The sequence below is a fragment of the Garra rufa genome, chromosome 7, assembly GCF_049309525.1.
Source record: "Garra rufa chromosome 7, GarRuf1.0, whole genome shotgun sequence".
NCBI lineage: Eukaryota > Metazoa > Chordata > Actinopteri > Cypriniformes > Cyprinidae > Garra > Garra rufa.
The window spans coordinates 46,129,837-46,148,724 of record NC_133367.1 but is presented as its reverse complement, the minus strand read 5'-3'; the positions used below and the strand labels follow the sequence as shown (position 1 = coordinate 46,148,724).

The following is an 18,888-nucleotide window of genomic DNA, read 5'->3' as shown; positions in this document are numbered from 1 at the left end:
GTTCGCGCTCACAGACTGCATAGTGTTTGATTCTCATTCAGCACTTTTACACATTTACAGCGACTTATTCAAGTGAACATCGATTATTACCCTCCCAAAACTCAGCACGACGCGGCGTTGAACAACCGTCAGCCCGTTAATGCTTGAGAGGAGGATGAGGAGGAAGAGTTTGGAGAAGGACAAGGCTACTTTTAGTGGTCCAAAGTCCAGTCCAGCTTTAGTTAAAGTCGACATGATGACTGAAGGTGCGTTTACTGCCATAACCAAAGACAGTTTCATAAACTACTGTCAGCTCTTGATATTTTATGTCAACTACAATTATCTGTTTTAAAGACTACACTTTGAGGAATGAAGCCAGTAAAGTGCTCTGAGAGGAAGATACAGCGTTGGCTATGAAAGGAGACGCTTGGAGGATGGCTTTAAGGTATTGCTATTATTTTCCTTACTGTATTTATCTGGTTATTTCACTAATACATAATTACTCATTGTTTTAATGCTGTGTTGTGACCTGAAAGATCCACAGCTGTGTTTTTTGTTTAGTGATAGTTGTTCATGAGTCCATTGTTTGTCCTGAACAGTAAAACTACCCTCTGTTCCACAAATTCTGTGGTTTTTCAGCATTTTTGTGTATTTGAACCCTTTCCAACAATGACTGTATGATTTTGAGATCCATCTTTTCAGTCATATGCAACTATTACAAGGTTCAAACTCTCAGTGATGCTCCAGAAGGAAAAACAATGCATTAAAACTTCTGAATCTGAAGATCAGAGTTAATTTAACTTATTTTGTCTTATAGGAAACACCTATCTTCTGTTTTTTCTGCTTTTGAAAGTCAGTACTAAATTAATATACACTGTATATAGGCAAAATAAAAATAAAAATGTACACATTGTCATTCTGTCAAAAGTTTTCACCCCTGACTCTTAAAGCATAGTGTTTCTCTCTGGAGCATCAGTGAGCGTTTTAACTATTAATGTGAAATATCTGATTCAGCTCAGTACTTTGTACGATCCGTCTTATATTGCTAAAATAAGCATTTTGCAGATTCTCTAAGGTGTATGTAAACTTTTGACCTCAACTGTAGATATGAAGATATATTCACGTTTGTAAGATGTTTACATATTTTTGTGCTCTTGTTTGTATACATGTGACATTGAAAGAAATCTCAAAAAGCCAAATCTTGTCTAAGTATTTCGTATGTGGATGATTTCTGTTTTTTGTGCAGTCCACCAGCGTTAGTGAGGGAAATGATAGTCAGGAGAAAAAGAGCAGGAAGAGTAGTTTTGAGACGAAAGGCAGCGCAGGTCAGGCTCAGCAAGTGCAGGACCAAACTATGGCAGCAGAAGACGAGAGAAGCGCTGATGGTGAATCAATCAACTCTTCAACTCTGAGCATCAAGATCTCTACAGCACACAGTAAATATGGGTCACCATTAATAAGGACTTTATTAGAAATTAGTCGATGATGTGGAATGAATTACCAAAAGCTGAAATCCACATTGAGGATTGAGGCTGGAAACTGATTTTTATTCCAAATTTTAAACGCAGATGAAATCAAGCAGACAGTTATTACCACCAGCCAAATTTGTTCAATTTTTTAGACCAAAGTCTTTTGCGGGACAACTGTGCTGTAGCAGACGATGGTCTTCAGGATCCTCGTTCCAATCAGCAGAACATATTGACTCGATATAAAGTCAGCCGAATGCTTGGCGAGGGAAGCGCTTGGAGAACGGCCTTGAGGTATCGTCCTGTGCATTTCAAGTCCTGATGGATCACACGTCCACATGTTGAAATGGAAATTTGAACCACTTTGTTGTTTTTGAACAGGTGGCAATACAATTTGTCAAGAAGACGAAGAACATGGAGTGAATCAACACTGTAAGTAGGCTACCTTTTTCATCACAGTATGTTGAAGACTGAACTGAATCTATATTTTCTACAGTTGATGTCAAAAGTTCAAATCTCCCTCAGAATCGGCAAAATGTTAATGATTTTACCAAAATAAGAGGAATCGTATCTATTAAGCACTGAACGTGAATAAGAGATTTCACATAACAAAGGTTTGCATATAGTCCACAAGAGAAAATAACAGTTGAATTTACAAAAATGACCTTGTTTGAAAGTTTACATACACTTGATTCTGAATACCATGTTGCTACTGGAATGATCCACAGCTTTTGTTGTTTAGTGATGGTTTATGAGTCTTTTTTGTCCTGTTCAACTGTGTGCTGTTCTTCAGAAAAATCCTTCAGGTCCCACAAATTCTTTGCCTTTCCAGCATGTTTGTGTATTTAAACAACAAGAACAAACAAGGGATGAGAATCAAAGGGATGTAAACTTTTGAACAGTGTCATTTTTTATAAATTCAACTATTTTCTCAGGAACTATATGCAAACATATTTTATGTAAAATATCTTATTGAGGTCTGTTTTAAATGAAGAATAACACATTATGTATGGTCCGTCTTGTTTTGATAAAATAACATTTGACAGATTCTGAAATGAGGATGTAAACTGTATAACGCGTTCATCTAACAATCCTAAAAATGATCTTTTCTCTAGCCTGCTCATCCTACACCTCTTGGTCTCTCATGGGAAACCTGCTACTGTATGGTCTCTGGGAGTGGTCCTGTTCGTAATGTTGTGCGGACACTTTCCCAAAAAGAAGGACCTGCTGGAAATAGTTCGGGATAAATGGTTTGAGCCTGACTTGTCAGACGGTAAGATGGCATTCTTTACTACAAAAAAGACCAATTGTAAAGTGGGAAAATAATTAAAATTAAAACTTTTTTTTTTTCTCAGCCTAGGGGTGACACTTCTGGTTTATTATCCACTACAGGGAAATAATGAGAAGAATTACAATGTGCACTGTTTGCACTTAAACCTAGTGTGTTCATAATTAAGATAATACATTAAAATAATACGTTAAGACACACCAATTTGCAATATCAAGTAGCAAAAAAAAAAAATCTGGATGTAGATGAGACCAGAAGCCAAACCAATAAACTTTACAAATTCATACGCAAAGACAAAGGTGGATAGTCTAGAACAGTCAAATCTTTAGCTTATTTCAAAGATATCCTCAGGTGTGAAGTTAAAGTTTGTAACCTGACTCTGTCCCTCATCATTTTGCACAGATTGCTGCTGATCTGATTCAACATCTCCTGCAACAGCCGGTGGATTGGATTGGATGAAATCATTCTAAAAAAAAAAAAAAGCCACAGATCTTCCTTCAGCAGATGTGAATGGCCAGCCATCCATGCCTTTGTGTCTTTTGGAGCTGGAAAGCCTTGCTAGCACCTGGACAGTCCCAAAACGCCTTGTCAACTGTCATCGTGGTCCAAGAATTTCCAGTATGTATGGGGTCAAATTTCTGCTAAAAGTATTGCAAGTCATGGATATTATTATAATAAGCGTGAAACTTATATTTAAAAACTAGTCAAATGTAATGCACAAAATTTTAAAATGAAAGTATTGTTTTCAGAATAACAAACAATGGTCACGGATCGAAAAATAATATGCGTAAATCAAAACTTTAGACACAAAATCATACAAAAACATTCTCCTTGGTTATATTTGTTTTTGTGCTTTCTGTTTTTGACTTTGCTTTTGTTTCCTTGTTCTGCGCCTGCTTTTCCAAATGTTGCGGTTGGAGGTTCATGTAAATCAGGGCGGGCTCAAGCGTCATCATTGGTTCATTAGTTCTGGATTGACAGCTCCTCTTCTAGCCAGTCAGTCGAAGAGGGGCGTCAAACGTCACTCCAGCGCACCTCATTGAGCTGCCGACGCTCACCTTGCTGTTCACTTGCGCAGGTGAATGGATAACCGTCAGCTGGGGAAACATCTTTCCACACAGGACACTGTTATACGCCTTATTCAGCCCGCCGCCATTTTGAATCGAAAACGAGGCTGTGAGGGACAGCAGTCCAGCAGCGTCCACTGTGGCGTATTGTTGCGTACCGAGATGTAGATGGTTTAGTCATAAAAATAGAGAATATATCATTTCACAAATTTCCACAGGACAAAGAAAGGACGTAAGCCTTTTCCAGACAATGTGTTAAGTAACAGTGGGTAGAAAGTTTTTATATTAGATAGTAGATAGATTATTTTTATGCAAAGAGATCAAAGGATAACATTTATTTATTGGTTTGCCGTAATCGCAAATCGCAAAATGATATTCAGATATCAGAAGCGTTTAGAGGACAGCGAGCCAAAAGGCTAGTTTCCACAGTCATTTTCCTTAAATAAATGCAATATTGTTACCTGAAAGTTAGGTCATATGTGACCCTGGACCACAAAACCTTAAGTCGCTGGGGTATATTTGTAGCTAAAGTCAAAAATACATTGTATGGGTCAAAATTATTGATTTTTCTTTTATGCCAAAAATCATTAGGAAATTAAGTAAACATCATGTTCCATGAAGATTTTTGTAAAATTCATACCATAAATATATCAAATGTAATTTTTGATTAGTAACATGACTTTCGTTAAGAACTTAATTTGGACAACTTTTTCTCAGTATTTAGATTTTTTTGCACCCTCAGATTCCAGATTTTCAAATAGTTGTGTCTCGGCCAAATATTGTCCTATCCTAACAAACCATACATCAATAGAAAGCTTATTTATTGAGCTTCCATATGATGTATACATCTCAGTTTTGTAAAATTTAACCTTATGACTGGTTTTGTGGTCCAGGGTCACATATGTCCCGTCGAACAATCCATGTTTTCTGGAGCTTGTTGTCCTGTTAAAGGTGCCATAGAATGGAAAACTGTGTTTACCTTGGCATAGTTGAATAATAACAGTTCAGTACATGGACATGACACACCATGAGTCTCAAACACCACCATTTCCTCCTTCTTATATAAATCTGGTGTTTGCAAAAGACCACCGGAAAATAGGTCATCTCTTTGAATGATTTCCAGATCCTATTCACCGCTGACAGCATCTAATCTTGTGTGGTAAGTGCTTGTGTCGCTGCAGTATAACGTTACACAGAGCACATGCATCACAATAGAGAGAGTAAAATGTTGTGGATTCAAAACGGCAGATTCAACAAACTGCATATTAAAGCTCCATAGTTAAATAAATATTTCCTTTATGTGGCAGCTACTGAGATGAGCAGCTCTGTGAAACAGCCAATCAGAGCAGAGCTCTTCATTAATATTCACGAATATTCCAAATAAGGCAATAACAGAACATTTGATTCTAGGGACAAATCCTAGGGTTGTAAATGGAGCTGTTAAACCATTTCTGGAGAATTTGCCCTTTCCTATGCCATATACCTTCTATGTAGATATCAGAGAACAATTTAAAACATTGTTTCAATGCATTCTATGGCCCTTTAAAAATTGTGAAATGACGTATTATTTTACGGTTATTCGATTGGCATCTCAGTACACAACAATACGCCACAGTGGACGCTGCTGGACTGCTATCCCTCACAGCCTTGTTTCGATTCAAAATGGCGGCTGGTTGAATAAGGCGTTTATGTGTTTATACTACGGGGCAGACGGACGTTCTAGAGGTGTGCATTATTTTCAGAGAAACACACGGCGAACGTAGTTCCAGACAACACTTAACCGCATTACATGTCTATATCACTTCGCCACACGATTTCAGTTATTTCAAAGGTCCTTACAGCCTAAAACAGCAAAATAACCAAAAATCCAAACACCGTAAACAATAGGATAAAACGATAGACGATTTTTGCCAAAAAATTACGTTTTATTATGTACGGAAAGCACATCTGTTATTTCTCCCATACTCTCTCCCTCACAGACGCACACACATACAGTTTACACACATGTTAGCATACGCATAACAACTTAAAGACTACATGACAGCTATCACACACAAATGGTCTTGAAGAAAATGAACTTAAAGTTTCACTATTAGTAGAGACACTGCTGTCGATCTCTTTTGATAGACACACAGACCAGGGGCAGTTCTAGACCCAAAGCTCTACTGGGGCGCATTACTATTTTTGAAAGCCAGTTGCATGTACAACACAGTTAACTATACAACTATACTCATACACTGCAACAAGCTTTATAAGTAAATATATACGTTAATGCTTTATGAACATATTTATTTAAGCATCTTCACATAAAGATTCCAAGTGCGGCATACGGGTGCATCATAGCGAGTATTATTTTCATAGCGTTTGACCACTGGTTTCGTCATTTTTTCATAGCCCACCTCAACTGCATGCTGACACTTCTGGGTTAAAGGCTGCGTGATGTGCGTGTTGCAGTTAAATATACAAACGCGGGAAGGCATGGATATCTGCGTGCATGGGCCAGTTTGTCGTCGGTTGATTGACTTCAGTCCGTTGAATTCTATGAAAATAATGCACACCTGAGGAGTAACAGCAACTCTGCTTCATGTCAATGTCCCGTCGTCAATTATTCCTTACCTGTCTGTCACTGCTGTATGCCAACCTGGCAACCCATACACCTTAAATGAGTAAATTATTTATTATGAATGAATGTAATGCTTATGCAATGACTCAGCCAACTGATCACTGAAAACTATAGACCAATTATAGGTTTGTAAACATTCGGGAGGGATAGCCTTTATGGCTAGAGAATTATACAGATACGGTACAAAAGAGTTCGATTTGAAAACAATTATAGTTTATATTGATTAGATGCCATTTTTTAAATGTCCTCTGCTCATTACAAGAGCTTGTCCCACATCGATAAGCACTGATATTCAACTAAATTGACCTTAGATAGTGGACCTTACAGATCCGAAACAGGGATGACGTTTTTTTTATGGGTAGAGCCCATCTGGTGGCAGAAAACTCACTATTTTTTAGTTAAATCGAGTTATAAAGTCCGAATTAGGAGATATAAACTTGCATTTTCAAAAAAAAAAACAAAAAAAAAAAACTGAATTGTAAGATTAAAATAAATAAATGTTATGTAAAAATGTTAATAGTAATAGGTTTAGATAATATATCATGCTGTAACTGTAGGGCTAATACAATGTGGCCCCTGTTAACAACATGTGAATATTATATAGACCCATTGTTTAAATCAAATTCATGGTTTAAAAGTAAAGCAAGCAGTTTTCATCCATAGTTTGCCCGTTTAAACATTTTTAGCTTCAAATGGCGTCTTGATGACAGTGTTGTATAAAAATGATTTGCATTCAGATTTTGACATCAAAAGGCACAGAAATACATATTTTTCCCGGTGTTTTTCTGCAACCACTATGTGTGCGCAGCTGCAAGAGACTTAACTGTGAGGTCTCCTCTAAATTGGTCTATAGTTTTACAGAGAAGCAGTTACAGAGGCACGTGCATTTGATAAACACAATGATTTATTTGTTTACAAAGCTACATATGTAATTGCTTAAAACTATCATATAGATGTTTTAAATATATAAAGTTTGAATATAGTGAGTATACGAAAGTAAGTAAGTAAAACAGCCAGTAGGTGGCAGCAAGTTACTATTTTTAGAGTAAGACATTTAATTAAATTATTAATTTAAATGGCTGATTCATTTAGTGAGGAATAAAGTGGATTATTCAGTAGTAGGTTTGAGTTTATGTCATGATTTGGTCAGTTAAACGGATGCGCGGCCATATTGGTGATACTCGGATGTAAACAACAGCATGGATTGCACGGTTAATATACTACTAAATAGGTTATTCTGCTAATGTATGCTGTCTAAACCACACAAAATCATGTGGAAGCAGCTAAATCACAGAGAGATGGACTTAGTGAGCAGGAAAGGGCACAATATTTTGACGAACTAAAGTTAAGATACGTAGTATGAAAGGGTTAATTATGCTTCTTCACTTTTTGAATTTGAGTCAGTGTGTGATGTGAGGCGTAGCAGTACTGTGTCGGGCCTTCATCAAAAACAGAACTAATCCAGGCATTTGTGCCAGGTTTGGGAGAAAGGTATTGTAATAATGTAAATTATGTCAAAAATAATGCGTTTTTTGAACCAAACATGAGAGCATGTTCTATTTCAAACCCCTTTAATTAAGATATTAGACTAATATTTTAACTCCTAGACTGGAAATCATACGAACAAACGTGAATGTTATCAAGTTTTTTTGTCCGAGAAATTCTAGTTCAGTTTCAACCACAAACACCTTTTGTTCCTCAGACAGTTTTTTAAATTTTGTCAGTCTATAGTACTCCAAATGTTTTTCCCGGTCCGACCGATTAGCACAGCCTAAAACATGACAATAATTGACCATTTTCAGCAGCAATAATTAGGGAAATATGTGAGTTTCATTTGGTTCAGTGGTATTGTTTACGTTCAGTGCCGCCAATATGGCCGACTGGCTGCTCCCTTTCACGATGTGAACGTAGACTAAAGATGGTGAAGATAATGGCGACGGGTTATGGCTAGGATAGTTTGGTTCAATGTTAATGGATGGCCAGTCAGGAGTACATCAGTGACAGACAGACAGACACAGTGTGCTGCATGGAAAGATGTCCCCAGCTGACGGATGGCCATTTTCACCTGCAAGTGAACAGCGAGCATCGGCAGCTGATGAGGCGCGTGGAGTGACGTTGACGCCCCTCTTCGACTGATTGGCTCGAGGAGGAGCTGTCAATCTAGAACTGGTGGACCAGTGATGACGCTTAAGCCTGCCCTGATTTACATCAAACTCTAACCGCCACATTTGGAAAAGCAAGTGCAAAACCTGGAAACAAAAGCCTAGTGACAAACAGCATAAGCATACAAATAAATCGAAATATGAGCAAAAATTGTCTGAGAGCACTGAGAGTAAGAAACATTACATTTATTACATTTTTGATGTACACTTGTTATTTTTTGATCCGTGATCATTGTTTGCTATTCTGAAAACTTTCGTTTTTAGTTTTTTGCAGTGTACTTTTACTGACAATTTTTTAGATTTTAGTTTTATGCGTATTATTTTTTCTTTTATCTGTCACTGCAATACAGCAGGAAATTTGATCTTATAAGAATGGCACACTTTATGTTATATTTATATTTACTTATATTTATTTATGTTATTATTTTATTTTTATGTATGCCATATTTCTAAGTCATTATATTTGTCATAACAGTAATTGATGTACTGTTTGAAATGTTACATGATGTGTTGAATAAAATAAATAAAAATTATCACCTGTCATATAATGTTGCTGATTTATCATTTTTATTGAATAAATAAATTAGATTTATTTATTTATCTTTGGGTAATTTTTGAAGACTCAAAAATCAGACTGTGGGTTCAGCTGCTGACCAATCGTGACTCCAAGAGGAAAGACATTTATGTTCACCAAGGCTGCATTTATTTAATCAAAAATACAGTAAAACAGTAATATTTATACTATAATTATTATTAGAATTAAATACAATATAAATAGTTTTTAATTTATTTAATTACAACAGCTGTTTTCTATTTTAATGTATTTTAAAGTTGAATTTATTCCTTTGATGGTAAAGTTTTCAGTGTAACATTAAATCATTCTTAAATGCTAATTTAGTGCTTAATTATTGTGAGTTTTTATACTCAGTCATCAATAATGGGTCTATGAGGCGCCACGTAGGATTTAAATCAAACTTTGCTTATCAATACATACACAAAACACATGCATATACACCTATAATTTACTCACATATACATGTATACTATTGGATGTTCAAATATATATATATATGAAATCCACACCAATACATCTTATGTTAGTAAAGAATGCATAAACACTTGTGAATAACTTGCATATACACAAACTTGAGACGAGCATACACCCAGACACACACGCTTGTACATTTGAACTTGATCCATGCATATACACCTACAACAACAAAAAACTATATAACTATATAAACTCGCTGCATGCAGACACACCTATACATACTTGCATGTACATACAATCTTGATCCTTGCATATACACCTATGAACAAAATGCGTGGATGTGCGTGGATTTTTCAGTGCAAACGGAAGCCGTTTGAGCGTAACTAGAAGTAACCTGCCTATTTGCTGCGGTTGCAATGATGGATAGGGATTGTGCTACAACTGAAGCAATTAGCATTTTGCTAAATGTTCTTGCTTCGCCCACTATTATAAGATCAATTGCTAATTCAGTTGAATTTAATGTATCGCCTTCCGGTCAACTGCAGTCAGAAACAGAGTCTGAATTGCATACTTTGTTTAGGCCATCGACTTCTGGCGTACAAAGCATCAATAACAGGCAAACGATGCCATCCTCATCTGCCAGTGAAGTTCATGGACCACGATATCACACTCGCCAGCAGTATGGTAATTGGCAGTCTCTGTCACGGATTGGCCAGGTTCTTCCACCTCACTCACCCAAAGATCGCTCTCACCTGAATACTAATCAGTCACACCTGCACGCAATCATCACGGCACCCATATAAGCACACCACACACAGTCACCATTGTCCGGGCTCGTTAATCCAAAAGCGGACTCACTCAGGACTCCATCCAAGTTCTCGAGTTTACTCTGAATACTTACCTGTGACTACTTACCTGTCTTGTCGTCTATTCCCAGTCCAGTCTGTCTCGCCAGCAGATCACCGCCTCCAGTGTGCGTGTGTGCCATAAGTCTGCATCCAGTCCTTCCTTTGACATCCTCCGATCTTCGTTCCTGCAAAGAGGGAAAAGTACTACTTCAGCCATCCGTCTAACATCCATTCTACATCTAACTTCTGGACAGTTCACTTACCTGGTTCTGCACGTCATCTTCTACATTGCTCTGCTGCAAATCAATAAACCTTATTACGTTTTCACTTACCTGTCTTGTCAGTCTGCTTCCTTAACAGTCTCGATCTAGAAAAAGGTAAGGAAAAATCGGTGGAGATGGGGGGTGGAGGGATGGAGGTAGATGGAGGGTAGAACTTATATGAAATATTAGTGAAATAGCTTTCAAACGCTATGCAAATAGCACACACACACACACACACACGTAAACACAGTCCAGAGTCACTGCACGAGATGGCTGCCCTTCCAGAGCCTGTTCACAAGATGGCCGCCCTTCCAGAGTCCGCTCACTAGATGGCTGCCACGCCGGGGCCTGTCGCCAAGATGGCCGCCACGCCAGAGCCTGTCGCCAAGATGGTCGCCACGCCAGAGCCTGTCGCCAAGATGGTCCCTACATCTGCACTTCATCAGGTCCATTCTGTCTCAAGGTGGTTGGTGTCTAGCGTGGAGGACCCACCGCTGTTGTCGGCTCGAGCAGCTGGTCTCCCGTCCAGCCGTCCAGAGCCTCCGCTGGTTCAGCCCAGCCTTCCAGAACCTCCGCTGGTTCAGCCTGGCCTTCCAGAGCCTCCGCTGGTTCAGCCCAGCCTTCCAGAACCTCCGCTGGTTCAGCCTGGCCTTCCAGAGCCTCCGCTGGTTCAGCCCAGCCTTCCAGAGCCTCCGCTGGTTCAGCCCAGCCTTCCAGAACCTCCGCTGGTTCAGCCCGGCCTTCCAGAGCCTCCGCTGGTTCAGCCTGGCCTTCCAGAGCCTCCGCTGGTTCAGCCCGGCCTTCCAGAGCCTCCGCTGGTTCAGCCTGGCCTTCCAGAGCCTCCGCTGGTTCAGCCCAGCCTTCCAGAGCCTCCGCTGGTTCAGCCCAGTCTTCCAGAGCCTCCGCTGGTTCCGCCCAGCCTTCCAGAACCTCCGCTGGTTCAGCCTGGCCTTCCAGAGCCTCCGCTGGTTCAGCCCGGCCTTCCAGAGCCTCCGCTGGTTCAGCCTGGCCTTCCAGAGCCTCCGCTGGTTCAGCCCAGCCTTCCAGAGCCTCCGCTGGTTCAGCCCAGCCTTCCAGAGCCTCCGCTGGTTCAGCCCAGTCTTCCAGAGCCTCCGCTGGTTCCGCCCAGCCATCCTGAGATTCCTGTCTGCCCGGGGGGGGGCTCTGTCATGAATTGAGTCGTCCTGTCATTAACTCTTGCACTACACATCATGGACTTCATTCCCCACAAGCCACTGCACTAATCACTGCATTCACCTGCTCCCTGTTTCTCACTGCACTGATCACTGCTCACACCTGCAGCTCATTCACACACACACACCTGCAGCTCATCACACGGACAGCTTATATGCCACTCACACACACAGCTGCATTTCTGAGCGTTTCTTCCCGTGTTTGTTTTCCCGTGTTTGATTCCTGGACTCCCTCCCGTGTTTGATTCTCGCTGCCAGCCCCGACCTTCTGCCTGTATTTGACCACGATTTCTGCCTGCCCCTTTGTGTTTGTTTGCCTGAATAAAATGCTGCAAATGGATCCGCACGTCTCAGTCCGTCCGTGTGACAGGGATGTATTAAACTACACAGCCTCAGCATGATTATGATCACTATTTCGTTTTAGCAAGAGTTTCATATTGAATCTGTGGGGTAATTTATTAGTCTGTGGCTGTCATAAGCTTACAAATGCGGCTTTACCGAGCTCAAAGGCTCTGGCCCGAGCAGATATTAATGGAACGCTATTGGGTATTCAAAATTAGCGGACGGGGCTGGGCGATGTTTTTGTTTCAGTTAAAAGTATGTCACCACATAGAATAACGCTGCGTGTTTCAAGGCACTTCAGTGGACCTTTAAATCTTCAACATTAGGTCTTGTTTTGCTGCAATTACTGAGTTATAACAGCCAGACAAGCCAAGAGCAGAAGTCATCAGGTGGCATTGACTGTGTTTGACATAATCATCATATAGTGACTTGAGTATTTGACATATGATTTCCTTACAGACTACAAGAAACTGTGAACAAAAGAACAATCGGTTTTGGCATAATCAGACAGATGATGAAAAAAGAGTTTATTTTAATGTAGACACACAGACATGAAGAATCAGCGTGAGCATCACAACAATGGTGACCATCAAAAAGCGTGTTGTAGCCAATCAGAACTCATCCATGACTCCCATCATGCATTGCGGCATGAATAAATGATGAGAGTTCAGAGTTGATCTGTTTACCTGAATATGCCTTTGTCACCATAGTTGAGATTCATGGGCTGGTTCTTGATGTCTATGTGTGCCTTTGTGAAGCACTTTTTTTTTATATTTAAACAGGTCGTAAAAAAATCTTTCCAAAATGTATAGGAAGCACTGGATCTTCTGTGCGTTGTCACGGCTAGTGATGGGAAGTTCGGATCATTTTACCGACTCGGATCTTTGAGTCTCGTTCAGCAAAATGAACAAATCTTTTTTCGAGTCATTTCGTTCATTTTACCAAAATATAATTAAAAAGCTACGTTTTACTTCACATGTAATGCTCATACACGTTTATATAACTTTGATCACACTACAAACAAGACAAAACTATAAGCTATTAGAAACAAATGATTTATGCATTGTTTACCTGGGTCTTCATGATTAGCTCCCTCACTTCTATCTGTCCGGGTTCGAGTCGTTCGTTCATTACGTGACAAACCTATATAAGCTTAACTAACGCAGTCTGAGCCGGAAAGAGAATTGATTAGTTCATCTCTCGAGTCTTTGGGTCCGAGTCGTTCGTTCATCACGTGACAACCCCATACGCTTAACCTATGCTGCTGGAGCCGGAAACAGAATTGATTAGTTCATCTCTCGAGTCTTCGGGTCCGAGTCGTTCGTTCATCACGTGACAGCCCCATACGCTTAACCTATGCTGCTGGAGCCGGAAATAGAATTGATTAGTTCATCTCTCGAGTCTTTCGGGTTTGAGTCGTTCGTTCATCACGTGACAGCTCCATACGCTTAACCTATGCTGCTGGAGCCGGAAATAGAATTGATTAGTTCATCTCTCGAGTCTTTCGGGTTTGAGTCGTTCGTTCATCACGTGACAGCTCCATACGCTTAACCTATGCTACTGGAGCCGGAAATAGAATTGATTAGTTCATCTCTCGAGTCTTTCGGGTTTGAGTCGTTCGTTCATCACGTGACAGCCCCATAACCTTAACCTATGCTGCCTGAGCCGGAAACAGAATTGATTAGTTCATCTCTCGAGTCCTCGGGTTTGAGTCGTTCGTTCATCACGTGACAGCCCCATACGCTTAACCTATGCTGCTGGAGCCGGAAATAGAATTGATTAGTTCATCTCTCGAGTCCTCGGGTTTGAGTCGTTCGTTCATCACGTGACAGCCCCATACGCTTAACCTATGCTGCTGGAGCCGGAAACAGAATTGATTAGTTCATCTCTCGAGTCTTCGGGTCCGAGTCGTTCGTTCATCACGTGACAGCCCCATACTCTTAACCTATGCTGCCTGAGCTGGAAACAGAATTGATTAGTTCATCTCTCGAGTCTTCGGGTTTGAGTCGTTCGTTCATCACGTGACAGCCCCATACGCTTAACCTATGCTGCTGGAGCCGGAAAGAGAATTGATTAGTTCATCTCTCGAGTCTTTCGGGTTTGAGTCGTTCGTTCATCACGTGACAGCTCCATACGCTTAACCTATGCTGCTGGAGCCGGAAAGAGAATTGATTAGTTCATCTCTCGAGTCTTTCGGGTTTGAGTCGTTCGTTCATCACGTGACAACCCCATACGCTTAACCTATGCTGCTGGAGCCGGAAATAGAATTGATTAGTTCATCTCTCGAGTCTTTCGGGTTTGAGTCGTTCGTTCATCACGTGACAGCTCCATACGCTTAACCTATGCTGCTGGAGCCGGAAATAGAATTGATTAGTTCATCTCTCGAGTCTTTCGGGTTTGAGTCGTTCGTTCATCACGTGACAACCCCATACGCTTAACCTATGCTGCTGGAGCCGGAAATAGAATTGATTAGTTCATCTCTCGAGTCTTTCGGGTTTGAGTCGTTCGTTCATCACGTGACAGCTCCATACGCTTAACCTATGCTGCTGGAGCCGGAAAGAGAATTGATTAGTTCATCTCTCGAGTCTTTCGGGTTTGAGTCGTTCGTTCATCACGTGACAACCCCATACGCTTAACCTATGCTGCTGGAGCCGGAAATAGAATTGATTAGTTCATCTCTCGAGTCTTTCGGGTTTGAGTCGTTCGTTCATCACGTGACAGCTCCATACGCTTAACCTATGCTGCTGGAGCCGGAAAGAGAATTGATTAGTTCATCTCTCGAGTCTTTCGGGTTTGAGTCGTTCGTTCATCACGTGACAACCCCATACGCTTAACCTATGCTGCTGGAGCCGGAAATAGAATTGATTAGTTCATCTCTCGAGTCTTTCGGGTTTGAGTCGTTCGTTCATCACGTGACAGCTCCATACGCTTAACCTATGCTGCTGGAGCCGGAAATAGAATTGATTAGTTCATCTCTCGAGTCTTTCGGGTTTGAGTCGTTCGTTCATCACGTGACAGCTCCATACGCTTAACCTATGCTGCTGGAGCCGGAAATAGAATTGATTAGTTCATCTCTCGAGTCTTTCGGGTTTGAGTCGTTCGTTCATCACGTGACAGCTCCATACGCTTAACCTATGCTGCTGGAGCCGGAAATAGAATTGATTAGTTCATCTCTCGAGTCTTCGGGTTTGAGTCGTTCGTTCATCACGTGACAGCTCCATACGCTTAACCTATACTGCTGGAGCCGGAAACAGAATTGATTAGTTCATCTCTCGAGTCTTCGGGTCCGAGTCGTTCGTTCATCACGTGACAACCCCATACGCTTAACCTATGCTGCTGGAGCCGGAAACAGAATTGATTAGTTCATCTCTCGAGTCTTCGGGTCCGAGTCGTTCGTTCATCACGTGACAGCCCCATACGCTTAACCTATGCTGCTGGAGCCGGAAACAGAATTGATTAGTTCATCTCTCGAGTCTTCGGGTCCGAGTCGTTCGTTCATCACGTGACAACCCCATACGCTTAACCTATGCTGCTGGAGCCGGAAACAGAATTGATTAGTTCATCTCTCGAGTCTTCGGGTCCGAGTCGTTCGTTCATCACGTGACAGCCCCATACGCTTAACCTATGCTGCTGGAGCCGGAAACAGAATTGATTAGTTCATCTCTCGAGTCTTCGGGTCCGAGTCGTTCGTTCATCACGTGACAACCCCATACGCTTAACCTATGCTGCTGGAGCCGGAAACAGAATTGATTAGTTCATCTCTCGAGTCTTCGGGTCCGAGTCGTTCGTTCATCACGTGACAACCCCATACGCTTAACCTATGCTGCTGGAGCCGGAAACAGAATTGATTAGTTCATCTCTCGAGTCTTCGGGTCCGAGTCGTTCGTTCATCACGTGACAACCCCATACGCTTAACCTATGCTGCTGGAGCCGGAAACAGAATTGATTAGTTCATCTCTCGAGTCTTCGGGTCCGAGTCGTTCGTTCATCACGTGACAGCCCCATACGCTTAACCTATGCTGCTGGAGCCGGAAACAGAATTGATTAGTTCATCTCTCGAGTCTTCGGGTCCGAGTCGTTCGTTCATCACGTGACAGCCCCATACGCTTAACCTATGCTGCTGGAGCCGGAAACAGAATTGATTAGTTCATCTCTCGAGTCTTCGGGTCCGAGTCGTTCGTTCATCACGTGACAGCCCCATACGCTTAACCTATGCTGCTGGAGCCGGAAACAGAATTGATTAGTTCATCTCTCGAGTCTTCGGGTCCGAGTCGTTCGTTCATCACGTGACAGCCCCATACGCTTAACCTATGCTGCTGGAGCCGGAAACAGAATTGATTAGTTCATCTCTCGAGTCTTCGGGTCCGAGTCGTTCGTTCATCACGTGACAACCCCATACGCTTAACCTATGCTGCTGGAGCCGGAAACAGAATTGATTAGTTCATCTCTCGAGTCTTCGGGTCCGAGTCGTTCGTTCATCACGTGACAGCCCCATACGCTTAACCTATGCTGCTGGAGCCGGAAACAGAATTGATTAGTTCATCTCTCGAGTCTTCGGGTCCGAGTCGTTCGTTCATCACGTGACAGCCCCATACGCTTAACCTATACTGCTGGAGCCGGAAACAGAATTGATTAGTTCATCTCTCGAGTCTTCGGGTTTGAGTCCTTCGTTCATAGTTGCGCAATTGCGCATGCGCGACTGAACGAATCATTCCCCGAGACGACTCGTTCTTCTCGAGTCACATAATGATTCGTTCAAAATGAACGAATCGTTCAAAAATGACCCATCACTAGTCACGGCTATTACAACAGGGGAAAAAAAACTAAAGAGATTAGACACTAGGTGATTCACGTCAAACAATGAATATGTTAAAACATAATCATCACCTGATGACATGAGCTTATGTCTGGCTGTTTTAACTCAAATACAGCAGCCAAACAAGACTATAATAATAATATTGAAGATTTAAGGGTCAAGAGCCCAACTAATGCGAACACTGACCACTATAATGGTTGCTTAAAACTTGTTTTTTTTTTTAAACCTCTTAAACTCATTTGAAACAAAATTGTTTCAAAATGTTGATGCTTCATTTACATGACCTTCCTCATATAGTATCAGCCCATATGTGATCTCATTTGAAAGCTTAGAGTCTCCTCTTTACGAGGAATACCATAACTTGATACATAAAGTAGTAAAATGATGCTTAGAATTTATGTTGTTCCACACAAATTTCCGCCTAATGATTGTGAAGAATTATTACAAAGAATGTGTTTTTCTTATATTTTTCACAAAACAGACAAGCCATTTATCACAAGAAAGTGCTCATTCTCAAGAATCTGACCATGTAAATCATTTTATTGTGTGACAAACACAGATCGAATAATCTTCAATTGAATCGCGATGTCAGAATATAATAAAAATTCTTCTCAGTCTTTTCACAGGGAGGCGCAACTCCTGCAAAAGTGGATGGGAGTGAGTATTGATTTTGATTGCTTGTATCATTCCCTGCATGTCTGAAGGTTTATATCATGTCAATCTCTATTTTTATTTTGTCTAGGCACTTTGTTTCCACTTCTGGTTTGGCCATAACGGCCAAACAGGCCAAGACGAAATGGAGCAATCTGAAGGACAAATACAAGGTAATCTGCCTGTTCCTCTGCTTCTGTTACCGAAAGACCCATACCAAGATTTGTGTAAAGACTAACTGGTCTTATATGAAAGTTATCATGGATGCATAGGCCATTACATTTTATCTTGCATAGTTTATTTTGAGATGATAAAAAGAATAGTTCACCCTAAAATTAAAATTATGTCCTTTACTCCCCCACAAGTTGTTCCATACCTGTATACATTTTTTTGCTCTACCCAGGAAGATATTGTTAAGAATATTTGTAACCAAACAGTTCTGAGGTACCACTGATTTCTAATATAAATTTTTTCATACTAAAGAAGTCTGGTGCCCCCAAACTGTTTAATTAACAAATGTGACCCTGGATCACAAAACCAGTCATAAGGGTCAATTTTTCAAAATCGAGATTTATGCATCATCTGAAAGCTGAATAAATAAGCTTTCCATTGATGCATGTTAGGATAGGACAATATCTGGTGTTTGAAAACCTGGAATCTGAGGGTGCAAAAAATCAGAATATTGAGAAAATCACCTTTAAAGTTGTCCAAATGAAGTTCTTAATAATGTAATTTCCTAATGATTTTTACCATAAAATAAAAATCAATGATTTTGACCCATACAATGTATTTTTGCCTATTGCTATAAATATACCCCAGCAACTGGACTAATTTGTGGTCCAGGGTCACAAATATTCTTCAAAACATCTTCCTTTGTGTAGAGTGAATCAGTCAATCAATCAATCAATAAATTACTGGTTTGAAACAACATATGGGTATGTCAGATATTTCAGGAGCTTAGGGACCCACCTACAGGGAAAGGGGTAGAGGCCGGTAGTGGTACACTGCCATGGATGCAGCACTCAATCAGTCTGCCCCTGGTTGTCACATCAAACCTGACTGCCACTACAGGTGGCTCAGTCAGCACGCCAGCCCCCTTCTGATGAAGCCAAGAGCAGTAGTCAGCCGTCGAGGGACAGCCAGGCTCTCCTTGATTTTCTGAAAGAACAGGCTGAGAGGGAAGAGGAAAGGGAAAGACT

The 18,888-nt window shown here is 41.0% G+C and overlaps 1 protein-coding gene across 1 annotated transcript in view; it reads left to right on the top strand.

The window, feature by feature from the left end:
- The first annotated feature begins 348 nt into the window (after window positions 1-348).
- The window catches only part of LOC141338192 (oxysterol-binding protein-related protein 6-like), a 53,771-nt gene continuing 35,231 nt past the window's right edge, over window positions 349-18,888 (top strand). The window contains exons 1-4 of the mRNA XM_073843745.1: window positions 349-357; window positions 1,226-1,415; window positions 1,601-1,739; window positions 2,561-2,718. Of these exons, the coding sequence (XP_073699846.1) occupies window positions 349-357; window positions 1,226-1,415; window positions 1,601-1,739; window positions 2,561-2,718 (496 nt within the window). The remainder of the gene's footprint in view (window positions 358-1,225; window positions 1,416-1,600; window positions 1,740-2,560; window positions 2,719-18,888) is intronic.